This window comes from Bubalus bubalis, chromosome 5 (genome assembly GCF_019923935.1).
Source record: "Bubalus bubalis isolate 160015118507 breed Murrah chromosome 5, NDDB_SH_1, whole genome shotgun sequence".
NCBI classification, from domain to species: Eukaryota; Metazoa; Chordata; class Mammalia; order Artiodactyla; family Bovidae; genus Bubalus; species Bubalus bubalis.
In genome coordinates this window covers 43,446,083-43,473,952 of record NC_059161.1, presented here as the reverse complement: position 1 = coordinate 43,473,952, position 27,870 = coordinate 43,446,083, and the positions used below count along the sequence as shown (strand labels likewise).

At 34.2% G+C, this 27,870-nt stretch overlaps 1 protein-coding gene across 4 annotated transcripts in view; it reads right to left on the bottom strand.

Annotated features, from left to right (window-relative positions):
* Positions 1–27,870, bottom strand: part of KIFAP3 (kinesin associated protein 3) — a 147,816-nt gene that overhangs the window by 54,968 nt on the left and 64,978 nt on the right. For all 4 annotated transcript variants that reach the window (XM_025285964.2, XM_025285962.2, XM_006073110.3 and 1 more), the window contains 2 exons: positions 9,347–9,447; positions 1,322–1,430 (listed from right to left, as the gene is read on the bottom strand). In XM_025285964.2, the coding sequence (XP_025141749.2) occupies positions 1,322–1,430; positions 9,347–9,447 (210 nt within the window). The remainder of the gene's footprint in view (positions 1–1,321; positions 1,431–9,346; positions 9,448–27,870) is intronic.

Sequence of the window (27,870 nt, the reverse complement as noted above, 5' to 3'; positions counted from 1 at the left end):
CTGATAATAACAGAGAAATTCCCAAATAAAATTAAGGTTCATTTAAATTTAATGATCTTTAAAATTTTCAGCTCTCAAGAAACCCAATTTATACACAGAAAATGCATAAATTTTATAGAATCTATTAATTTTAATAAATGTATGCCTCTCTATAATTCATATATTATATCAAGACAATATTTCCATTCACTGCAGAAAGTTCCCTTGTGCTTAGCTGATCTCCCCAATACAATTACTTTTCTTCTTTTCTCCTCCTCATATTCCTCTTTTTTGTATTTTCTTTTTAAACACAGATTTTAAATGGCAACCCACTCCAGTGTTCTTGCCTGGAGAATCCCAGGGATGGCAGAGCCTGGTAGGCTGCCATCTATGGGGTTGCACAGAGTTGGACACGACTGAAGTGACTTAGCAGCAGCAGCAGCAGCAGCAGAATATCACATAAACAGAAACACAGTATGTATATGAAGTGTGTACCACAAATTTGTAAAATATAAATACTTTTTGATCCATAAAAATAGTATTTCTAGGAATTTATCCTAAGAATATAAAAATGCAAACATGAAAGATTCAGAGAAAGAAAAATTACTGCAGTATTGTCTGTAAAAGAAAAGAAGTGGCACAAAGTACCCAAACAGCAGATTAAACTATGGAAAATCCTTTAATAAGCTATTTTTTCAGCTACTGGCAATTACATTTTATAAAAGTATTTAATCACATGGAAAGGTATTCAGATATTATTAACTTTAAAAAACATGTCATCAAATATACAGAATCCCATTTTAATTTATAATATGCAGAAGCATTGTACCAGTTTCATTTATGACTATCTCTGGATAGTGGAAATACTTTTTTAAATTTTTTCCTATTTGCTCATTTGTACTTTTTGATAATTTACATGTATACTTCTCAAATAAGTAAAAACTACTGACCAAACTCTGAAATACCAAAATGCATGACAAATCATTTTACGAAGATACTACAGAAACAAATAGCAAATACATTTGTACTGCAACATCTTAAACTGTAACAGACTGCTTTACAAATAAAAAGCTTTGTTTCACCTAGAAAATATTTTTAAAAATCAAATTGCAATTAAGGGTAACTGACAAAACAGTTTATAAAATGCTACTAGAGAGTAAGTCTGCTCACAATGTAAGAATATTTATGAGTCTGACATTTAAGGATTTGAGCTATAATTTTTTAAATTATAGAAAGATGTAATTCACTTATTTACTTTAATTCTTAATTCTTTATTATCTATTTTCTATCATTTGCCATTGGCATATGATAAAGATTATCCATGAAGCTCAAAGGCACTAACCTTCACAGATAAGCTGTACATTCCTTTTGTTAGCAGCAAGATTAATGCAGAAAGAAATGAGTTCCAAGTCAATCCGTTCATCTGAACACTCAAAGAGCATCTTCATTAACTAGCAAGAAGCACAAGACATATTTCATTCAAAACACCCCCAAACACATGAAAAACACAGGCAATGTTTAATCACAGTACGTTATCATAGATTGTATGTTGGAAATAATACAATTACATTTTCAACATCGAGTAGGCTTTTACTACTCAATACCTTAGTGAACTATTAGATGCTCAGTATTAAATATAAGCTTTCAAGTACAGTGGAGAAAGTAAACGAAATATTAGATAAAGTCTTTGCTTTTAAGGATTTAAAATATCATGGGAAAGTAGAACACTCTGAACAAAGAAAACAGCTTGTGCAAAGGTTATAAGGCAGGAAAAAATGTCATTCTTCTGAAAAACTGAAAGAAAGCAAACATGGTTGGAATGAGGGAAGAAACAGTGATAAAAGAAGGTAAAAGCCAGAAAATGCTGGGTCTTGAAGTACATGTTAAGGATCTGGGGCTTCATCCTAAGGAAAATGGGAAGATGTTAAAGGCTTCCAAATAAGGAAAGTGTCAGAATAAGATTTATGTTTCAAGAAGATCTGACCAGTGTAGAAAACAGATTGAAATAGTAAAAAAATGTGCTGCTGCTGCTGCTAAGTCGCTTCAGTTGTGTCTGACTCTGTGTGACCCCATAGACAACCTCCCACCAGGCTCCCCCATCCCTGGGATTCTCCAGGCAAGAACACTGGAGTGGGTTGCCGTTTCCTTCTCCAATGCATGAAAGTGAAAGGTGAAAGTGAAGTCGCTCGGTCGTGTCCGACTCTTAGCGACCCCATGGACTGCAGCCTACCAGGGTCCTCCGTCCATGGGATTTTCCAGGCAAGAGTAGTGGAGTGGGGTGATGTGCTAAGACCATCTAAAGGGCTAGCAGAAAAGTCCAGGTATGGTGGTGGCTGCTCGGATAAGGTAGAGTAGTGGGGATAGAGATAAAAAGGACAGCTCAGATATATTTAGGAAAGACAATCAAACAGGATTTAATAACTGACTGGATGTTGGCATTAAGGGAGAAGAAGAAACAAAGATGACTCCCAGGTTTATACCCTGAACGACATGAATGATGGTGCCAATGCTTACCCAAAGACAGAAACTAGAATAGGAGAAAACCTCAAAGGGAAGCCAGTAATTTTGGCTTTTGGATATGTTGAATTTAAGCTGCCTATGTGACAGTTTAGTGCCAATAGTCAATAAAAGTTATAAACACAATTTTAGAAGACATGTTCAGACTGAACATATGATTTTAGGAATTGTCATTTATGGTTGATAACTGAACCTGCAAGGTCTGACCCAATCATCCGGGAATGTATATAAAATAAGGAAAGAACTCTACTTAATAAGAGAAAGAAAGATGGGTCTGGGAAGCAACAGACAGAAAAAGAGGAAGGAAAGGATAGGCTACTTATGCCATTTAGCCATATGTACATTTGTCATGATAAAAGGTCATTGCTATATAATAAAGGAGAAATGACAAATCTTATGCCATACTTTTGAGAAGCCAGTCTACTATTATTGGTAAATAGTAAATTAACTTAATGCATATTATATAAAGATATTTTTCTCTTAGTCAAACTGCTAACAATATATGGAAGTTAATCCTAAAATTTATAACCTAAAATTTTCTTATGTTTTATCTCAAGGCAATATCTTTAAGATCAACATGTCTTTGTTGATGGGTTAGACCTTATTCTGTTAAATCTTGTGGTTATTTTCTATGTTAGTTCCAAATAACTTCTAAGTTTCAAAAAGGATACATGGTCAACATATCATGTGTCTGTAAAAATTAATCTTACTTTTATATACTAGCAATGAATTAAAAACACAAATCCACTTACAGCTGCTCCAAAAAACACTTTGATATCATTCTAACAAAACGGTATATACACGTGTGTGTACATGCGTGTGTGCTGTCACTTCAGTCTTCTCCCACTCTTTGTGACCCTATAGACTTCTCCCACTCTTTGTGACACTATGGAGCACGCCAGGCTCCTCAGTCCATGGGATCCACCAGGCCAGAATATTAGCGTGGGTTGCCATGCTCTCCTCTGGGGATCTTCCCGACCTAGGGATCAAACCCTTGTCTCTTGCACTGCAGGTGAATTCTTCACAGCTAAGCCACTGGGGAAGCCCATATATGTATGTATGTATGTGTGTGTGTCTGTGTATGTGTTTGTGTGTGTAAAATTCATTTATTTGCTGTGAACTACAAAAACACTATAGTCGGTAAACGGTTAGTATGTATTATGTCTTTTCTCACAGAGCACCTCTTTAACACAAATGTTGCCACTAATGAAATCTTTAATCACTAATACTTAATAATGTTGCAGAACAACAACAAAAAATCTATGGCATAGATAAAACAACCTTAAATTACTGGATATACATTTAACAGATTTTGGTACCTATGTATTAACTATCAATTAAAATTATAAATTAATAAAAATGTAGATGACAGTACTGTACATATATACAGTATGTTTTTCATACTATAATTAAAAACCTACTACATATAGATTTCTTTCAAACTTCTCCTGATACAAGAAGCTTTTTAAAAATAACAAAAATCTGTTTGTTACATTAAGGTAATGCTTAAACAAGGCAAACTATGTTGTTATTTACTTGAAATTAATCTTGTAGTATGAAACTTGCCCTTAAAAATGGCATTATTGGTGATTTGTTAGAAGCTGAGGGGTTTTGTTTTGCCTTATTTTTGTAATTTCCATGTTAAGTTTTGTGGTGAAATATTCAGGAGCTAGCTTTTTAAAAAATAATGATGGTTTAAAACCTTATCCAAATCCCCACATCCCCAAATCAAGACTAAATGTTAAAAAAACATATCATGATATAGAATTAGTTTTTCAGAGTAAGAGAGACACTTAAATTTTAATTAGAGCACTCACATTTTAAAATATTAATTTAGTTCAAACTCCATGGGCAACATTGTCTTTAATTTGATTGTTACAGCACTTCAAAAGAAAGTGTAATTGCTAACAACTAGGAAATATTAAAACTAGATTTGTTCTAACTATGTCCATTGTCATCTTTTACTAATTTAACAGGAAGGCACTAAAAGGGGTTCAGTCTTTGCAATGAAGAGGCAATAGTGTTCAATCAGACAAGTCCCATATTGAGTATCAGATACCAAAGACCCAGGACTGAAATCACTGTGTCTAGACTCTCTGGCACCTGACTTCACTTATTTACCAGTGACCAGAGGCCAACCCCCACAGCTCGCTATATTCACATACACCTCTACCACCACCACCCCCCTACTCAAACATCTTTGAATGATTATGGCAGAACTTTGCATGCCTCAGGAATCTCTTCTGACTGGCTACTCCCTAACTCTGCTGTTTGAAGTGATGCTCTGGTTTCTGAACTTCAGCAGATAATGGCAGGCAGGAGCAAAGGGGGCTGTCAGAAAGGACGTTTACCAGCATTCAGCTAAAAAGAGGCAAGTAGATCAAAGAGGGGCCAAATAGGACAACTGTGGTGGAAAACATGTGGATTACTATGAAGATTCTTACACACTGTTCTAGGGTAAAATATTAAATAACACCATGACATCATTACCTAAACATGTACTTTGGCCATTCTATTACCAATAAATACTTTTTATAAGCATCTGGATGGCATTTGCACCTATTTAAACAAAACATGCATCTCAGAGGTCTAAATAACAATGAACTGTTAATGTGTACTCTTAACTATTATTAGAATACAACCATTAACTCCTGGTTATCCCCAAGTATGCTCACCTGAAACAATTCACCCACTGAGACCATTAAGATCATATATGAAGAAAGACTTGCCCTGACCCCCAAATTTTATAGAATACTGGAAGAGGAAAAAATTAGAATAAATTGGATAATTAGAGGTAATAAAATACAAAAGAAGAAAAGCAACATAATAGTGGAAGAGATTATGAGGCATGATGAATTTATAACACCTACTCTGAATGTTAAATAATTTACAAAAGTGAACTCTAATTATAGAGCATCTCAATCTAGTTCCACCAAAGTCCACCTCTTTAAGAATCAACAGAATAATTTTTCCCCAAAAGACCATCATCATGTACCTATACAACCTCTTTAGGTTACTCTAGTTTATGAAATGCTATTCTATGAGCAGTGTTAAGACACTTTATTTGGACTAATAAAATTCTGAAGAAAATTTAAACAGTATAGTATAGGATTCTTAAGTGTAAACACTTATTTAAATTGGACTCTGAGTGGTTCCAAAATAGTGAGAACTATTTACTAATGGCATCTTGTTTTAGTATAGTATTTCACAGTTTATAAAGTTTCTTTACATATAGAGCTAATGTAATTAAAGAATATGACCATACCACCTATTCTTTTTGATAGCTGAAAGGAATATGAATGACAATTTAATCACCGCTTTCCTACTCTCAGGCTTCCTACGTGGTTCAGCCGTAAAGAATCCGCCTGCCAATGCAGGGGATGCAGGTTCGATCTGTGGGTCTGATTCGTGGGTCGGGAAGATCCCTCAGAGGGAAATGGCAACCCACTCCAGTATTCTGCCTGGAGAATCCCATGGACCAAGGAGTCTGGCAGGCTACCGTCCATGGGGTTGCAAAGAGTGGGACATGACTGAGCAACTGAGTATGCAACATTCCTACTTTCGAAGTTATTTTAGACTTGTCATTTGAAAAATTCATTTGTAATTCTTCATGATATTTACTACACAAAAATTAATGTGCATAATTTCAAAGTGAACAAAGTATTACATTAATTCTAACATATTCCAAAACCCAGATATATAGTTTTATTTAAGAAGAAGGTTAACCAGTTGCTGTCACAAATGAGTTTAAAGCTCTGCTAGTATTATAAACATTACTTTGAGTAGTCAATATTTCTGAAAGGAGTATCTTTTTTAATTTCTGAAGGAAGCTTGGAAATTTCAACGTAATACCAAATTTTCTTTCTTTTATTTTACAATGTACTTTCATAACTGGCACTGGGTGGCAATTAAACCATGTCAATTTTTCCCTAATATGTCAAAGTTGAGCCTTATAAAGTACAAGTTATAGCCTGGATAGCACTTTAGGAACAAACATATTCTAGAGTATCATTTACTTTCTCAAACTATGGCTTCATACTAAAACGTTTCAGGATGTCTACAACATAATAATTTGAAGACATACCTTCACTATTCTTACTGGGGTTGAGCTTTTAAAAACAGAATATAATAAATTAAAACCCCCAAACAATGACCACTGAATGAATTTTTGAAGATTCTGTTCATGAAATACAGATCATAAATGTTCTGAAAATCCCTCTGCAGAAATGTTTGATGTTAGAAAATTATCTGGCAAGGAAATATGCATGAATATTGCTCTTGAAAAGGTATGGGAGAATTTTCCTCAAAGTCTTCAACTACAATAATATTAATATCTCAAAAGAAATCTACACAGACTTTTATTTCTGATTATTTATTGAAAATAGTTTTATATGTTATGTTTGAGATTATAAACTCTATGGTATAGTGAGAAAGATAACTCTGAATTAAACATTTAACAAAATAAGTTTTTCATGTCTTTTTAGTTTACATTTCTTTTATTTAATGTCATTCTCTTTAAAATCTAATCTGGATAAAAACAACCAATTTAGACAAAAATATTATTTTTTTGTCACTGCTTTCCAATTTGTATCTTGTAGTCAATGAAGTTCTGACACTAAATGGGTTTGGAAAAGAATACCCTTTGAAATTGTGAAGGAAAAGCTTTGGAACATATGGAGTGAGACTGTAGTAAATCACTTGTAATCTCCCTTTGACATGGCTACTCTTTTATTGAAAACTTGTTTGACAAAGAGTTTGATTACACTTTGCATCAGCTATAGTCTGACATGTGTTATCTCTATAAGAAGCCTTGCCATGTTAGATAAAATATGCAGTATATTTGAAGGATGTCTACTTTCTGTAAACAAGCAAAATTAGTTTATCCCCTGATTTAAAAGCCTAAGAAGTTATCCTTGAGAGTTTATCAGCTTTTTAATTACATGTGGATAAAGTATTAAAATTTTGGAATAGCAAATTCAATTTTTAGAACTGTTTTATTAATTTGGGATGAACAGAAGGATTAATAAGAATTAATAAAAAGAAAAGTTATGGTCTTATTTTTTACTACATATTAATCATTTGTCAAAATAATACACATTTAATAACTTACATTAGGCTAATAAGGAATTACCTAGTAGGAGGATTAAGAAGATTACTTTAATAAGCATAATTTACTATTCATATTCTTCTAAAGTCTCTTTTAAAAGTGTTATTTTTTATTGTATATTATACATCCTGCAAGTTTCCTTTTATTTATTTATTTATGTTGGCTGTGCTGGGTCTTTGTTGCTGCATGGTATTTTCTCTAGCTGTGGGTACTGGGGGTTACTCTCTAGTTGTGGTGTGCAGGCTTCTCCTTGGGGTGGCTTCTCCTGTGGAGCCCAGGGTCTAGAGTGCACGAGCTTCAGTAGTTACAGAACATGAGCTCGCTCAGTAGTTGTGCTTCCCAGACTCTAGAGACAGGCTCAACAGTTGTGGCACAATGGCTTAGTTGCTCCAAGGCATTGGGATCTTCCTGGATCAGGGATTGAACCCATGTCTGTTACATTGGCAGGCAGATTCTTTACCACTGACCCACCAGGGAATCTCTGTTTATCTACTTTAGAAAGCCATATTATAAAAAATAATATTAAAAATCAGCCCAACTAGTATTCTGATCATCAGTTAGTAATCAAATTAGTAGAGCTCAGTTTAATAAAATTTAATGGCACAATAGTGACTTTGAATGTAAATTCTCTAAGAGTAAAATCACATACGTATGTGGTTCAGTGGTAAACAATCCGCCTGCCAATGCAGGACACATTTGTTCGACCCTGAGTCGAGAAGATCTCCTGGAGAAGAAAATGGCAACCCACTTGAGTTTTCTTGTCTGGAAATGTCATGGACAGAGGAGCCTAGCAGACTACAGTCCATGGGGTTGCAAAAAGAGTCAGAGATGACTTAGCGACCACCAACAAAAATGAATCTCAACACTTACAGTCCATGAAAGAAAATCACTCAACTCTTTCAAGACAAATAAACCTAACATATGAAATATACCAAACAACTGAGTTATAGCAAAAATTTTTCTTGAGAACAGTGCTATAAAAGAAAGTAAAAGTATTTTGATGCATTTTTTTCATCAGAGCATGCAAAGCATTTAAAACAGTCAACCACAAACAAAATTAAAGGGCAAATGACAAAGTTGGGAAAGGGCAAATGACAAAGTTGGGAAATGTCTGTAATATGACAAGGAGTTAAAATAGTTATTGTATATATAGATCTTATGTATTAGTCCCAAAATATTGACATGCCAATGGAAAAATTATCAATAGAAATAAAAGATTTATAATATAATATCAACAATAAAAATGTGAAAAACGTTCAACCTCACCAATATCCACAGAATGCAAATAAAAAACCCCCCAGACATTCCATTTTTAGAGAAATGATAGTATCTAGTGTTGTTAAAAGTGAAATGATAGTTGGGAGAAATCAACTCATGTCTTCTTGGAAGGTAATTTGGCCATATTGTATCAAATACACAAAACACCTTTTGACTTAGTAATTCTACTTTTAGGAATTAAAACTAAGGAAAAAAATCGAGATATGATTAAGCTTTTATATACTATGATTTTTATTCCACAGTATTTCATTTGCTTACATATGTTTATTTACATCAGTTTTTATGGGATAAACTAGAAAGTTATTTTCATTTTTATACTGTCTGTACTTTCAGACTGTATAGAACAAATTTATATTATTTTTAGGAGGGAATTTTTAAAGAAAAAAGCTATTTGACAAATCAAAAGAAGAAAGCAAAAAACACATTTTTTAAATGCTTTTTAAAAAAAACACTTAAACCACTCACCTGTGGTATGCAGTCAGTATATGCAAACATTGATTTAAAGCGGTCATCCATGCTTATGTGGTAAAGAACACACATTGCTATCTGTTTGTAGTTTTCATTGCCTGGAAATAAGACATCATGGATATGGTGAGATTTTATATTATGCTTTGCCTTACATGCAATGACCACAAAGAAATTAATTTTTTGTATAACAAACTCAAATTAATGCCTTAAAAGTTTTAAACTACAGAATCAATAAAAATTCTTACACAAATTCTAATTTAGAAAATATGAGATTTTTCTAATTTAGAAAAACATGAAAATTTTGAGCTTCCTATTTCAATTTCCCTGCTTGCCAAAACTAGAGAAAAGCCTGCCCAGCCAGGAAGACCTAGCACAGCCAAAAGTTAGTTGAGCAAGCTCCAGGAGTTGGTGATGGACAGGGAAGCCTGAGTGCTGCAAGGAGGGGCTGCAAGGAGTTGGATACGACTGAGCGTCTGAACTGGACTGATTTCAATTCCAAAGTCTGGAGTACACCAACTGTGAAATATCACTAAGTTCCAAGAAATTGCAGTATTTTACAAGGTATATTTTTGAAAAAAGTTAATCACAAACTGAAGAATTAATTGTTCTCAGCAGCCCACTAAAATGTAGATTTGGCCACTGGCCTCCCCATCCCTCCTGTTTTATCAAAATATATAATTAACACATTTCAGTGATAATGTACAATAAATATAGTAAACAAAACAGTTTATTTAATTTCTATGAATCAGAAACTGGAAAAAGAACATAAATGACAAAAAGTAGAACAGTATTTGCAACATTAAAAAATATATGACTATTCAATACAATATTGTAAAGTAATTAGCCTCCAATTAAAATAAATAAATTTATATTAAAATGAATAAATAAAACACTGATAGATGGAACAGAAAAAAAAATACATGACTATAAATTGCTAAAGGGTATAATATAGACTAACAAGCATAGTCTAAGGATTGTCTTAGAACTTCAAGGTAAGATTATTCTCATTTTATACTCCTTGAAACTGAAAAAAGGAAAGTGAATGATATATCATAGATTTGAAAAATAAAATGGAGCTTGAATATGTCATTTAATCCTTCTACATGCTTTCATATACCATATTTTGAGGATTTTTATATGATCTCAAAGTCAGTTTCAAAACTTGAGCTAGAAAAGTTGTTTTGCTAAAAGTTTTATCCAAAAAATAATATTCTTTAAAAAAATTTTTGGCTATAAGAAAATCTTGGGAGATATTTGGAATTAAAAAAAATCAAGTATGTATATAAATTTAATTAACATATCAAGAAAATTTTAAATTTTAACAAAGAAGATAATTTCAGCACCTTTATTCCTGTGTCTACTATAGTACAAAATAACTAAAATACTTTGTGTTTTTTTAATAATACTAATTTATATTCTTATTGAATTTTTCAGATATTAGATATATCTTTGTACGGTGGTAAGCAATTCTTAGAGGACAAAAACTTTGGTATTCTTACAGGCTTTGTATATGGAATTTTGTCAAAAGATATCTGCTGATTGATTCTATTTTTAATATTTAAGAAGCAAGGTGACTATAGTTAACAATTCTCTAGGCAAGAATACTAGACTGGGTTGCAATGCCCTTTTCCAGGGGACCTTCCCAACCCAAGGATTGAACCTGGGTCTTTTGTACTGCAGCAGATTCTTTACCGTCTTAGCCACCAGAGAAGCTGTTATAGTTAACAATACTGTATTGTATATTTGAAAGTTACTAAGAGAATATATCTTAAAAGTTCTCACAACGAGAAAAAAAGTATTGTGTGAGGTGATAAATGTGGTGACTAACCTTAACTTACCTTACAGTGGTATAGTTAACTAACCTTGTATCTAAACTTAACATATTTTAAAATATATATATATATCAAGTTATCACCTTAAACTTACAATTGTTACATCAATTAGATCTCAATAAAGCTGGAAAAAACCACGTTATGTTTAAAAAATCAGAGGCTAAAACTGAAAAAATAAGCACAAAGACGTCACTGGTTTTACAAGATCTTCAGATGTAATACAGAAGTGTTTTAAGTAAAATTTCCTTGGAAAATAGTGAGATAGAAATATAGTGAGCCTCTCTGTACAATCTTGTTTTCCTGGAGCTTACTATGTTAGACAAAAATATATCACATGCTAAGAAAGAACAATGTGAATCTTCAAAACAGTCAAATCAGTTTTGTCATCTTTATGTGTCAGATGGGGAACCTAACAGAGAAAAATACTTCCTACACAGCCATGTTAAGCAGCTGAGCAGGGCTTTAAACACAGGTCTCTCTGACTCAAAAATCTTCACCAGAGGTCACGTTATATACACCAAAGGTATATTACAATATCTCTCAAATAGTTTTGTATCATAAGGTGAAATGGTCTTTCAAGAGATATTATTAGCAGGTATAAAAGACTGACATATGCTGACATATGATAGGGTAAAGCACATTTTTAAAACAGAATTTTAAAAAATCAAGACTTTTGCATCTTTTTAAATGGTTTGGCTAGAGCCTATTTCCAGGGACTCTCAATATCAATGTAAAAATAACTTCTTGGCATAAAACAAAAACAGTAAAATATAGTATATGTTTGTCAGATGAATACATACTAGGTAAACACTTTCATCTTAACTAAAAACTATGAATTCACTATACTCAACCACTTGGAATATAATATATGCAGAACTTACATTTGGAGGAAAATGTAATTAAAAAATTGTGAAATAACTCCAAGAAAGAGAAAAGTAGAGACTAACTGGGTATTCCCAACTTCATTATTCTGCTCTTGGGATGAAAGAAATCTAAACAGAAAAGACTTGGGTTTGCATGATATGCAGATTAAAAATGAAAAATTCCAACTTTCTTCCCTAGAGAGGAAAAGTATCTCTTAGGGTTTTGGTCAGAGTATATATACTTTACAGTATTTAGCTTTTCTTCTGGGGCTGAGATATTTAAAAATCTTTTTAAGGAAGTTCCAATAGTAAACTCAATATTCTGAAGGCACAATCTCTTTCCTTGCTATTCCAGTTTCTTTCTGCATGCTGTTCAGCTGTGGGTAGGTTCTAGTCCTACTTAGTTTTTACAAAATATTATTTGAAGGTATTTTCTTTATGTAATGGATTCACTGATAAGTAGGATTCTACATCACACAACTTACTAAATAAATGGTAAAAGAAACAGAGGAATCAATATCCAAAATATTTTTTAACATCAAAGTAAATCATCAACATTAAAATTCAGAATGGCACTAAGAATGAAATATGGAGAAGTGAAGTTGCTCAGTCGTGTGTGTGACTCTTTGTAACCCCATGGACTGTAGCCTAGCAGGCTCCTCCATCGGCAGCATTGTACTGGAGTGGGTTGCCATTTCCTTCTCCAGGGGATCTTCCCAACCTGGGGATTGAATCCAGGTCTCCTGCACTGCAGGCAGATGCTTTACCCTCTGAGCCACCAGGGAAGCCATAGTAAATAAATGGTAAAAGAAACAGAGAACTCAATATCCAAAATAAAAGATTTTTTAATATCAAAGTAAATCATCAAACATTAAAATTCAGAGTAGCACTAAGAATGAAATAGGATGCTATTCTGTTTGAGAAGAGTTTGTCTACTGCTGGTATTAGTTAAAAGATACTAAACTGCAGTGTTCTCATGGTACATCCATTCATGAAAGGTGAAAGGAAACAAAGATTCACCTTTAAGAGATCTGTGCCCCATAAAGAGGATGACAAGGAAGGTTTTCTAGAGCAAATTATATGTGTGTGAACATATGTATGTGTGTATATGTATTATATGTGATTATGTACCTATATCTTTATCACTTACAAAGGACAACTCAGGAGAAAGGGTATGTGACATAATAGAAAGTCTACAGTCCTAAAATTACAGTCATTTTTAAAAGGTAGATGAATAACATATGCCAGAAACATCGCAGATACAATAGCTTAATAATACATTACTTTCTTTTTTAACACAGCAAAACCCTCTAGTTTCAAAAAGTGGGATGATTCATTGTGCTACCTGTTCTAACTCTGTTCTTCTGTGCTTGCTTTTTCTTTCTCCTCTCCCCATATTCATGGGACAGAGAAAGGTGAAAGCTCCTTGACTTCTCCTATACCTTCCTAATTCTTCTTTATCTGTGATCTTCTATTTAAAAAAATCTCTGAATATATCCCTAATTTCCCATAATCTTTACCTAAAATGATTATCATAATCCCAAAATGTGCTAAAAGGAAAGGACTGAAGGGAATAGAAATTTAATGGATACGAGGCTATACCAAAGATTGGTGGACAGCCAATGTTTACATAACTACAATTCTTTGAGAGAGGGGAAGACAGAATTAAGCAAACTTGATAGTTCCTATTGTATGTTAAGCATATATTTTCTCATTTAACCCTTAAAACTGAAGAGGTAGGTATTATCTTTGATTTTTAGGACTGGACATGGAACAACAGACTGGTTCCAAATAGGAAAAGGAGTATGTCAAGGCTGTATATTGTCACCCTGCTTATTTAACTTATATGCAGAGTACATCATGAGAAACGCTGGGCTGGAAGAAGCACAAGCTGGAATCAAGATTGCTGGGGAGAAATATCAATAACCTCAGATATGCAGATGACACCACCCTCATGGCAGAAAGTGAAGAGGAACTAAAAAGTCTCTTGATGAAGGTGAAAGAGGAGAGTGAAAAAGTTGGCTTAAAACTCAACATTCAGAAAATGAAGATTATGGCATCTGGTCCCATCACTTCATGGGAAATAGATGGGGAAACAGTGTCAGACTTTATTTTTTTGGGCTCCAATGGCGACTGCAGCCATGAAATTAAAAGATGCTTACTCCTTGGAAGAAAAGTTATGACCAACCTGGATAGCATATTGAAAAGCAGAGATATTACTTTGCCAACAAAGGTCTGTCTAGTCAAGGCTATGGTTTTTCCAGTGGTCATGTATGATGTGAGAGCTGGACTGTGAAGAAAGCTGAGCGCCGAAGAATTGATGCTTTTGAACTGTGGTGTTGGAGAAGACTCTTGAGAGTCCCTTGGACTGGAAGGACATCCAACCAGTCCATTCTGAAGATCAGCCCTGGGATTTCTTTGGAAGGAATGATGCTAAAGCTGAAACTCCAGTACTTTGGCCACCTCATGCGAAGACTTGACTCATTGGAAAAGACTCTGATGCTGGGAGGGATTGGGGGCAGGAGGAGAAGGGGACGACAGAGGATGAGATGGCGGGATGGCATCACTGACTCGATGGACATGAGTCTGAGTGAACTCCGGGAATTGGTGATAGACAGTGAGGCCTGGCATGCTGTGATTCATGGGGTCGTGAAGAGTCGGACACGACTGAGTGACTGAACTGAATGGAATGACATTCATTAAGGTTATGAATCCTTCAAAAGGAAACAGCTATGAATCTGAGATTCAAACCTAGGTCTGACTATAAAGCCTGTGTGCATGTACTAAGTAGGCCTTCCAGGAAATAGAAAGGGTGAAATAAAACCTAACAAACAGGAATTATTATCATTATTCCTTAGAGGCACAGTACAGAAAGGAAATGCAGTTAAGAAGGGACTCTATAGGATCTGGGGGTCTTGGGGAAAAAAAAAGGTAAGAAGATGATAGAAAAGGGGAAGAAGGGAGATGAAATGCAGAAAAGCAATCAGTTATTTATCAGAGTACTTGTGTCCAGATGCAACAGGTTCTAAAGGGTGAAAGATCCTGACAGGGACAAATTACATTGTCTCCTGAGCAGTATGGGAGACTAGATCTATAGCCGTTCTGAAACTCATTGTCACTAAATTGGACAAGAACTGCTATCAAGCAGAGCTTGATTTTATGAGAAAAACGAGGTGCTGAATGCTTAAAAGCCTGAATAAAGTGGTAAATAGAGGCAGTATAACACTGTGGTTCAAAGCCCAGGCCCTAGAGGCTGACTTCTTGGGTTCAATTTGTGGCTCTGCCACTTACTAGGAAAAATGGCCTTCTGAGTGTTATTTAAATTTTCTGTGCTTCAGTTTCTTCATCTGTGAAACTGGAATAACAACTATATCTATCTCAAAGAGTTGGTATGCAAGGATTAGGTGAGAGAATCCTGGTAAAACAATTAGTACTGAGTCTGATACACAATAAACTGATTCAATAAATATTATTACTTACAATTATTATGTTGAAAATAATGTTTCTGTTTTAGCAATAGAACACTATTCTTGCATTTTCTTTTTAAATTTATTTTTAATTGAAGGATAATTACAATATTGTGTTGCTTTCTGCCATATCACGTTTTCCTAATATATATGCTGTCTTTGTGGTTTTCTATCCTCAAGATTTGACTGTAGTTTAGAGATAATACAGGTTTAAGAAGCAGCCAAGATTGCTCTGAGATGGCTATACAGGGTTCACAGGTATATTCTGCCCCTGCAGCTGAGCCACTTGCTCCCAGTCACTTTCCTATAAAGCTCTGTTACACCTCAAGTACGGTATTAGGAGAGTCATCTTCCGTCTCAAGGCTCCATTCAGTGACCCCTATCGGCTTCATCTGAACCCTTCATCAGCCTCTCGTTCTCACAGGGTTACAAACCCCTTAATCAGAAAAAAAACTGGGAAAAGAAAATGATCAAAGGATAGATAACTGTCACCAGTATGTGTTCTTCCACCACCACTACCACAAACAAACTGTGAACCTCTCTTCCTTCTGTCTTGTAACAGAACTTAATTTCACTCCTAGAGTAGGGAACAGCTGTGGAGGTGATGGGCTATAAGATGAAAGGATACAGAGAGAAAAAGTCTGAAAACACAGAAGACAAACCTCACAATTAACTATATTATTTCACTTATCTTTAAGTAGCATGTCCCAGGCAAATAATATGTATAGGAGTTTCCCATTTGTTTCAGCTGAGCACAACTAAACAATAGAAACTGAAATACAACCAGCACTACACCAGAGATACATTTCTTTTCCCTTGAGGAAAGTGTGAAAGGGGGTGATGACAGATCTAAGGGACTACAATATTGTGCCCAGAGGTCTATATACCCAATTTGTTGATATGTCTTCTAGATTTTATCTGGGTAAAGGTTCCCTAGAATTCAATCAATTGATTTGCAAATAACTATAAAATTGATTTTCTTCTCATTTTGTATTTATTTAGGAAATGAAAAAAGATATAAAATGATACTTGTCCTTTTATTAAAAAATGATGCAAATATTTTATAAATGGTCTTGTTACCTATATATTACCTTGATGGTTCTAACTCTTCTATTGTTACAAATCACGTATTTCCAATCTCCCCTAAAGAACTGCAAGATAGGAAGATTATAGTATATGAACCACAGGTATCTTACTCATTGAATCATAAATGACTATACAAATGATTGATTGCCTCATAAAAACACAGCCTATACCTTAATGGCATCTAGCAGATATCTGACAGCTACAGCAGAAGGACAAGGCACTGGAGGAAAAAAGTGAATACCTGGAGGGAGAAGGTGTCTGGAAATAACCCGAATTCCTCTCTTCAAACACAGCTGCACACAGAAAGTAGAGGCTTTCTGGCAGCCAATGTGTATTATTAACTATTACTTAAAAACAAATTTAAAGATCACATAGCAATAAACAGCCATTAAGAGAGATTAAATGGTCCAAGTAAAATTAAGGCTTATCCTTAATAGTCTTCTTCACTCACTGGTAGAAAAAATGTGTTCTTAAAAAACAAATCCCCCAAAATTCTTGCATATCCTAAGGGAATCTGGGACTGGGAGTTACAATTTTCCCATAAGAACTCATGATTAAGAATCATAAACTCTAGCTAACCAAGTATGATTTCTCCACATCCTACAAATGGCAGACATTTCAAAAGGGTTCCTTTAAGACTTATAGACATCAATTATTCCCTAATAGTATCCCAAGTTAAAACAGTCTGCCAATAGTTGCTATGCTGGCATAGCACCAAAGGCTCTGTGAATTTTGAGCAGAGTAGTGAAAAGATTGAATATTTTGGGAACTAAGGTCCTTAATGACTAGAGGTGGCTTAGTCAGATCTGTTCAAGTAATAAGCACAGGATGAAAAAAAAAAAAAAAAGGCCTAGTCATTATGATTCCTTTGGTATTTATGGCAATAAACATGAATCATGATGAACTCACTGGCTATTAAATGCAGAGGTCATAAGTACTTCGATAGGATTTCCACAGGAATTCACCGTTAATTAGCTGGATCATTATTTGAAAGCGTTACTGAATTATCTTAGCAGTTGTGCAGCCATTCGCCTCAAAAATTGGTCATTCCCAGCTGAGGGCACTTAATGCCTTAACAAACTGGTCATTAACTCCAGTAACTGATTTTGTGGGAATTACTGCACTTATAATGTACATTCAAGATTTTTTTTTCTTTTTAAAGAAATTTGCAGCTGTAGTTCAGCTGGAGCAGCTGAAGGAGGAAAAAAGTCCACTCTGGGTTGCGCTCACGACTGATTTTCTGCCAATTAAAGGGCAAACGCATGCTGATGGATTTTGAATTTTAAAATGTCTTCAGTTTTTTTTCATCTCAAGTGATTAGTAAAAACACCATTTAGCTACTAATTTTGTAAGACACTTGGGATTTTCCATTCACAGTTCAGTCAAGCAGAAACATGAGTTCTGAACACCAGAACTCAAAGCCAAATTTCCGCTTCTGCAGTAGACCCAGCCCAACACTTTGTAAAAACAGAGTGAGAACACAAGTTATGGGCCACATTATTAGCCAGATTCTTATTTGCTTCTGCACTCCATGTCTTCGTTCAAAGCAGAAAACTGCCTTTGAAGTCACAAAAGGTTCATGAAAAGATAAGACAAGTGGGAATATGAACACCCCTTTATTAGAATAGAGCAGCATTAAGGTGATGAATTAGCCTGGTAAGTCTATGTGAATACAGCATACTTCAAAATTCATAAGTGCCTTTAAATTTACAGTAGAGTTGGAGCCCTTAATGCTCTACCAAATATAGTGAAAAATGTCACAGGGAAAATCACCACTTAAAAGATAACAGCAACAATTATTGAACATATGTATTGACTATATTGAAATACGCTAAAAAATATATTGCAAGGATATTAGATGTTCTTTTGTACATGTTTACATATCATTTTTTGTTTAACTTATTAGAGCACATACTGCAGATACATAACCAGCATGACTAGATAGATAGCGTTAGTTAAAACTTGAATTTGGAGAGACCAATTTTTAAGATTGCAACTCTACTGGATAGTCTTCTCTTCTAGAATGGATTTGTTCAGTCATTTCTAACAGAGATTTGATATTAATAGATAAAAGCCAAGAGTTTTTAACCATTAGTTGGGGAGGGATGACAGAATTTATAGGTTATAATGATCAGTACGAAAACAAGTGTAAAAATAGTTTTGTGATACAATGGTTTATGGATGATTTTTGTGCCCAATTACTTAATTTAAAAATTGTAACAAAACTTAAATTGTAAATCTACCATTAAGCTTAATAGTTCTGTCACATTAAGACATATTTCATGAAATAAGTACTCCAAAATTCAGCACTTTTGACATACTTTCACTCTTTTTTACTATGTGCTGTGCTGTGCTTAGTCGCTCAGTCATGCCCAACTCTGAGACCTTCTGTAACCCGCCAGGCTCCTCTGTCCATAGGATTTTTTAGACAAGAATACTGGAGTGGTTTGCCATTTCCTCCTCCAGGGGACCTTCCCATCCCAGGGATCAAACCCACATCCCCTGGGTCTTCTGCATTGCAGGTAGATTCTTTGCCAGCTGAGTCATTAGGGAAGCCCTTTCTTTTTAGTATGTACAACTGTACTTTTTGCCATGTGGTTTATTTTTAAAATATTTTCAACGTTTCAATTTTACCTTGTTTGGAGTGTTCTTTTATCCAGAGGATACTACAATTTATTTATAATACACTACAAAATATGTATACTTGTAGTACAAATGATAAGGTCCAAAATAAAGCCCTTAATAATGGCTGCTTTCAAGCCTATAGGCTCACATCATTCAGTTAATGTGCTTTGGTCAGCTTTTACCACCTAGAATTGGAGACACCCCAGGCAATATTCACACACGGAGTATTGGAACCAGCTGGCGATAGAAGAATCCTAAGAAAAAAGGCTTCTTGATTTAATTGGGAAAACAGGAGGAAGCATAAATTTTACTGCCATTAATAACTTCAAGCAATCTTGATATGACTCTGCTTCACCCTGACAGCCAGACATGTGCTTTTTGTTAAAGTGTTTGCCACATCTGACCCCTATTGTTTGCTCACTTGATCAGGTAAGAAAATGTAGGTTTATTTACAGGATAAATGAGGCCTATTAAAATTGAGAAAGAGTGTAGTAGTCTATGAGGAGCTACGTACTGAAATAGATGTGTGAAATTCCATAACTGTTGTGTAATAAACAGGCCAAATAAAGTTATAAAAAAACTACTTTAAGTTTCTTAAAGAAATCATCATAAAGGCAACTTAGTATTTAAAAAATGAAAAATAGTTCCTATTGGAAAACCTTCTGACCATTTTGCTCTTTATAAACAAGTCAGAAAAGGTTATTTATAAAATATTAATCTGTTTATAAAGACAAGCTTATTTCTTCATTTTATGATACTTTATAAATTAAGTCATATTCATATATAATGAAAAGTTAATTTAACTTTATGAGGGAATTTCAGGAGTGTTTAGAATTTAACTTTTTAAATTTTATCTTGAGGACATATGACAGAATGGTCAAAGAAAATAACCCTTAATTTTTAAGTGATCAAAGTTTAGAGTTTAACAGTATCTACTCTGGTGATCTCCAACAATAAGGAAAATCAGACTTGCTTCAACCGGAAGAAATCAAACATTTATCACTTAACTTTTGACCTGGTCTGACTCCCTACATGCTGATAAAATCTTTCTACAGCCTTGGAAAATGCCCTGAAACCCAGATTACCTAATTAATCCAGATCAAGATGAATCAGGTGCTATTCTTACTCTTAAAACCATTCTAGGTCTACTCACATAATGCAGAAAAATTTATACCCATTTACAACACCCTAGAAACTACTTTATCTTCAACTGAAGAGAATATGGTCTAACATTTGGATTCATTTTGAAATGATTCATGTGTAATTGTGAAACAGGCATGACAAAGTGCTACTGAATCTAGGAATCCTAATTTTTCTGCCATAACCAATAAAATTAGTTTCAGCAAATTAGCATAGATTCACAACTCTCAACTTTAAAGAAATCAAAAGGAAAGAAAAGAAATGGGATGACAGCTAAAAGGTAAAAGAGTGAAGAGTCAAGAAGAATCATTATTAAGATGGATGAAATGATAGCATAATTGTATTTGATGGGAATGATGTAATAGAGAGGGAAAGTTAATAATGTGGGACAGAGGAGAACTTCTGGAGCAAGAATCTTGAGTAGGAGAGAGAACAGAATAGGGAGGGAGTATGGCTTATGGTAAGAGTAGGGGCAAATTCATAATAATGGGAGAGAAGCAAAGTATAGACACAGATGCAGGCAGGAGGGTAAGTGTGGCAACAGAAACTCATAGAAATTCTCTTCTACGCTTCTACTTTCTCAGTCAAATAGGAAGCAAAGGAATGTAATGAGTTGAGGATAAGGTGCTGGATTTAGAAGAAGGTAGAGGAATGAAATTCTCACCTAAAAGAATGGGAGAATGACTAGACAAAGGAAACAGTATAACTGCTGGGCAGCATTAAAGGTCTAGTATTGATTATCTAGATGCTAGATTATCTAGATTATCTTTATGCGGCTGTCCCTCAGAGCTCAGGGTCTTCTGTTTTCATCTTCTTATACTGTGACACATATCTCCAAACCTTTACAAAGCACCAAAGAAATTGGTAAAAATTTCTTACCAAGATGTGAGTGGATGAACACTTAGATATTCAAAGGGCAAGGCTAGAAGAAGCACAAGCTGGAATCAAGATTGCCAGGAGAAATATCAATAACCTCAGATATGCAGATGACACCACCCTTATGGCAGAAAGTGAAGAGGAACTAAAAAGCCTCTTGATGAAAGTGAAAGAGGACAGTGAAAAAGTTGGCTTAAAGCTCAACATTCAGAAAACGAAGATCATGGCATCCAGTCCCATCACTTCATGGAAAATAGATGGGGAAACAGTGGAAACAGTGGCAGACTTTATTTTGGGGGGCTCCAAAATCACTGCAGATGGGGACTGCAACCATGAAATTAAAAGATGCTTACTCTTTGGAAGGAAAGTTATGACCAACCTAGATAGCATATTCAAAAGCAGAGACATTACTTTGCCAACAAAGGTCCACCTAGTCAAGGCTATGGTTTTTCCAGTGGTCATGTATGGATGTGAAAGTTGGGCTGTGAAGAAAGCTGAGTGCCAAAGAATTGATGCTTTTGAACTGTGGTGTTGGAGAAGACTCTTGAGAGTCCCTTGGACTGGAAGGACATCCAACCAGTCCATTCTAAAGGAGATCAGCCCTGGGTGTTCTTTGGAAGGACTGATGCTAAAGCTGAAACTCCAATCCTTTGGCCACCTCATGCGAAGAGTTGACTCATTGGAAAAGACTCTGATGCTGGGAGGGCTTGGGGGCAGGAGGAGAAGGGGACGACAAAGGATGAAATGGCTGGATGGCATCACCGACTCAATGGACATGAGTTTGAGTGAACTCGGGGAGTTGGTGATGGACAGGGAGGCCTGGTGTGCTGCAATTCATGGGGTCCCAAAGAGTCGGACATGACTGAGCGACTGAACTGAACTGAAGTGTAAGAGAAAATCAGGAGTATCCTATGGGAAGAGGAGTGCTTGGGTCTTGCCTAGAAATCCAAATATAAGATTAAGAAAATGTATCTTGGCAAAACCAAACATGTCTTCCAGCTAGATTTAACCTGCTAATTTGAAACTCCTGACATACTGTTACTATGAGGAGTGCTTGCATTTAATAGGAATTAAAAGCTTTAAAAGAATGCTCTAATTCACTGGTTTTCAAACTATGTTTTGAGGATCCCCAAAGGGGATCCATGGGCTTCCCTGGTGGCTCAGAGGTTGAAGTGTCTGCCTCCAATGCGGGAGACCCAGATTCGATCCATGAGTCAGGAAGATCCCCTGGAGAAGGAAATGTAACCCACTCCAGTATTCTTGCCTGGAGAATCCCATGGATAGAGAAGCCTGGTAGGCTACAGTCCATGGGGTAGCAAAGAGTCGGACAGGACTGAGCAACTTTACTAACTAAAGGGGATCCACAATGTCACACCATTTTATAATACTATTTAATATATTATTTTCACTTTTTTACTCTCATTATTTCATAAAAGGCTACATGACATAATATATATGACGTACATGACATGATTCACAATATATTGTTGAGGGAGATATGAGAGCCAGATATTTTCTGACTGTAAAGAGATTTGCAAAAGTAAAACTATGTCCACCCCTCTCAGTAATTTCTGGAAAAGGGTTATTTTTCTAAAAAATATTTATGTTAACATATAGCAGGTTATTTTAAAAGAAATATGTGACATTTTCTGTTTTATTTTTGAATATAATAAATATCCATAAACATAACTCCACATAAACCAAAATAGTGGGGGTCCTTAATTATTTTTAAGAGTATAAAAATGTCCTGAGACCAAAAGTTTGAAATTTGATGCTCTAACCATTGAATTCCAGCAATCTCCTAATAACAGGGAACTTACAAAATAGCAGAGAAAGTGTGGAAAGTGGTGACTGCCTATAATTTACAGGTAGCTACCTAATCCGCCTAATCATTAGGCTGGTTGTGCTTATTCTATTTTTATTTAAACACATGCAAAAATTCATGTTTATAACATAAGACCTGTACATTTTGTAAGGTTTATTCCATTGAGTTTAATTGCCTTTGAAAATCAAGTTAAAAACTGAAAGGCTGACACGAAAATGAAGAACACTACTCAATTTAAAATACACATCAATGTCATTCACAAAAAGGGGAAAACGGTGTAAATAAACTCAAAACTGTCCCAAAGAGTTCATCAGTGAACTGTGGCAGTTTTTTAATGAAATCATTAAGCATGCACTCTGTAATACACTGCTTCTGTGATATTTAAGCTTTATGCACAAAGCAATGTCACGACGAACTAGGCTCTTCTAAAGAATACATTTCAGTTGTATTTTTATGCTTGCTTCTATGCTAACATCATCCCCAAGCACATTAAACAGTACTCAGTGTATGAAGCAGCAAAACTATGGCATCTCTCAGGAGGTACAAAAACATTATTTGCCTGGTGCATCTGACAAAAAGCTATTAAAATTTAGCTTTTCAAGTTACTTCTGAAACACTATCAGTGCATTCTCTAGGGAACTGAAGAATACACTATGACAAGGAATTTCCTTGCCATTTCCCAACCCAGGATATTATGACATAAGGAAGTACTCTTGAGACATATCAATGTCAAATGGTTTAAGGACTTATGACAAAGGAATTTTTCTTTTAATGATATGATTCCTAGATGAGCCAAAAATCTTTAAACACTTTATAAAAGTTAACTCAATATCATAAGAAACTTGAACAAACTGTCTAACAATTGTATAAGTAAAGCTAAACTTTGTAGGTCTAATTCAATTTGCATATAATTACAATTGATGAAACCATTGGCTATGATAGGTCTCCCAGATGGTAATATAAAGTTACTAAGCATAAGAAACTATGTCAAGTACAGGGATTAATAGAGCTGAAAAGATTATAAATTGATACTGAACTAAAGCGGAGATAAATTTAAGATCTTTATGAAATCTTAAGATATCAAAAAGTCAAATAAGTGAATAATTTTGGTGGTATTTAGGAAAATAAAACAAAGGAACTTAGATATAAATTTTTACAATCTTTGGATACTAGGTTTTCCAAGGACCCAAATAAAAGTTCTGAAATATTTTGCGAGATAATGCCTCCTTTCTTTATGCCTAGGAAAAGATCAAAACTATCCAAGCAAATTGATTTCAGGATAAATCAACAAATAACAATTTAAATGATAATTTCTAAAATTCCTTATCAATCCCTTTTTATGTCCCTGATGTCAAGGAAAAAGCTAAATTCAAAATTTCTAAATAAAATACTCATGTGATAAAACAGTACTAATAAAATTTTTGGTTTTATTAAGAGCCTCACATGGTAAAAGAGCTGACCTATAGCACAATTTCTCCTTAACCTGTAATAGTTATTCAAATCACAAAACCTTCCACAAGTAGATATTTTTTCCCAGTTATTTGGCAATTCTCACAACAGCAGGGGTCGCAATGTACTAGTTAAATGTTTCAGGATCCAAAGGAAAGGGATTAAATGTTCATATAGTGCAGCTTTATTAGAGCCTGAAAGTTTCATGATTCATTATTCTCTAGTTAAATTAATCTATTATTAAGTATATGAAGATTTTTCAGCTATGGGGTCCCCAAATAATAATAAACCTACTTAAAATCTTATAGCATTTCCAGTTGAAACAGCATCCTTTAAAAATCACTTCTGAAAACTTCTACCAGATGTATAGCTTTACAAAAGTGCTTTTGCATTTTACCTCTTTAAAAAATTAAGTAATTTCTATATATAATGTTAAATTCAGTCATTTGTCAACTTGAACATATACCGAATAAAGAATTTATTTCTAATGAAGAAAGCAAACTGACCAGTCATATTATATTATATACTAAATGCTCTTTAATTCCTTCTTGATAACTACAGTGAAGAAAATGTAACTCAAGTTCTTCAAATACTTGATTTACAGGTTTTTTCCTCTTTCCAAAAAAATTCCAATTCCATGGAATCATTCCAAGTGCCAGCCAAGGAGTAACCTAGAACAATGTAGATTATTTACTAACGTGTTGACTTTTAATTAACACATTAAAAATCTAAAAGAGACTGATATTTCTGAAGATTTGAAGGAAAAGAAGTCTGACCACTTTCCCTAGTTCAGTTGTCTAACTGAACATCGAATCAATCAGAGGAAATAAAATCAATGATTAAGTCATAAGTAAAATTTAAAAAGAATAAAAAATATAAAATATACCACATTGCACATAGAAATGGTAAATACTGCTTCATTAATATTTTAAAATTACATATTAAACAAAATGTGTAATATTTATTGCAAAACATAATGTATATTAACATACACACATATATACATACAAACATATACATGCATGCACGTGGGTACTGGGTTGCAATGTAAAATATGATACTATATTCTGGGAGAAAAGATATTTGAAAGGCACTGCTCTAGATGAATTATTTCTCATGCTTTTAAAATCTGTGCTCTCTATAATGCCAACTTCTATTTATACATAGTAGTAGTGGCCAAAAATCTTGAAAACTCAATTGAGAAGTTTATTTTATTGTATTAGAAGTTAATGATTTAATTTTTCACACATATAACATATACATTAACAAATGTAAAAATGACCATGTTATTAATCACTTATCAAGAAATCATTTTGTCTACACTACATATAATTTCTTTGAACACAGCAAAGAGCGCAATCAAGCAAAACAGGTTCTTCACAGTCAAAAGAAATGTTATAAAGTCCATGCAATAAATGTTACTAGGAAGAGAACCATTTGGGCACTCATTTGGAATTCAGTTTTAACAAAATATAAATTTCAAGTAAGTTTAGTTGTTGGTTTCCAAGACCAAAGGAGATTAGAAATATATCATTAGAGGAAAGGAAAATTGCTGCCATGGAATTGCTGTTGGTACAGAAGAAATGAGAACTGACAGCCAAGGACAAGAGAGGAAAACAGAAAGACTGTATAAAAAATTAAGAATACATGGCATTCTGGGGTCATTTAGCAAGGGGGAATACTTGAGCTGTTAATATTTACAGCCCTGTATAATAAATTATCTTCAGGATTACAAATTCTAGTCAATGATAACAAAAACAATAGGGAATACTTATACAGCACTTGGCCCAGGCACTCTGGCTCCAAAGCCCATGGTTTTAACCACATTATACTGCTTCTCAATAAAAGTTTAAATAACATTTATGTATTAAAGTAAATTTAAGGAAATATTTATGAAAAGAATGATGTAATCAATTTTTCAATACAAAAGGATTACATTCTCTTAATGGTACAAGCCTGAAAAATAAACATCAATAAAGACCCACTTACGGATATCAATTATTTGTATTCTATGTACTTTTACAGTATTTTCACATATAATATTGCTAATATTCACCATACTGTATCATTTAACCTTCCCTATTAATATGTACCATTATTATCTACATACTGGAGATGAGAAAACTGACATATGGGTTAAGTGATTTGTACAATATCACATAGCTAGTAACTGATGAAACTAACACTCAAAGTCATAGTCTGGCTCCAGAATTCTAGCTTTTATTCTATGTGCTTTGTGCTACTGTAGTTGCTAGGTATGCTACATATGGTAATATTTGCAATAATGTCACAGGATGTACTTTCAAGAGATTCTGGTAATCCTGGAAACCCAGCTAAAATTCAGGAAAATTTAAAAGTGTCTTTCAGGATCATTAGGCTACTTGTTCACCAGTGTTTCAGTTATAATCCTTTCAAGCATTTGCCCATCCCCTTAAAGTTCTACATGGCTTTGTGATTTGCTTTATCAATGGAAATGTGAACAAAAATGACATTTTTACCTCAAAATGGAAGCCTTTAAGTTTGCAATTTTCCATTTTCTCTGTTCTCCCTTCTCTGGTGCCATGGTGACCTGGAGGCTCTGTCAATTTGGGTCCTTGACTGATGCTAACTAACACGGACCACCACTTTCAACTTTCTTATACTGGATATAAACATGGGCAAAAAATAACTTTTTTCTATTTCAAGCTACGGAGAGCTTAGAGTTGTTTATTAATAATCATAATCTTGTCCTCCTGACTAATACATTAATAAATGGGTTGTTTTTCTGGGACATGATGGATAAAAGGGCTATTTTGGGGACTTTATAAAATAGAAACAATTCTAAAATTTACAAAATGGTTCTATTAAAAAAATTCATATTGAAATCAGTTACTTAGAATTTGGAACATTTTTCCCCCATAGGCTCAACTACATAAGCTTATTTAGCCTACAATTTAAATGAAAAAGAACTGAAAATAACAGTGCCATTAAATAATTAAATAAAAAGCATGTGAAACAGTTGTTGGGTATTCTGAACACGTGTAGATATTTTGAAGCATTTTATAGACTATAAGTTGGAAGGCACTGTTCTCTAGTATATTTTAATTTCTCTTTAATATAAAAAGTACATTTTCTCCTTTTACTTGATCCTGGAACATCAGAAGATATTCTCTTTCTTTACTACACATGATTGCCATTGCTTCTAAGGCTTGTAAGTGGAATGCAAAGGAGGAACTAAAGAAAGTTATCAAGCAAAAAACATGAACATTTGAGAAAAAGAAAAGAAACTGCTTATAATCAAATTTAATGGCTTGTGAGCAATGAAAGAGAAAAAAAGGGAAAAAAAGACAGTATGACTAAATAGGAATGATTTTAGAGC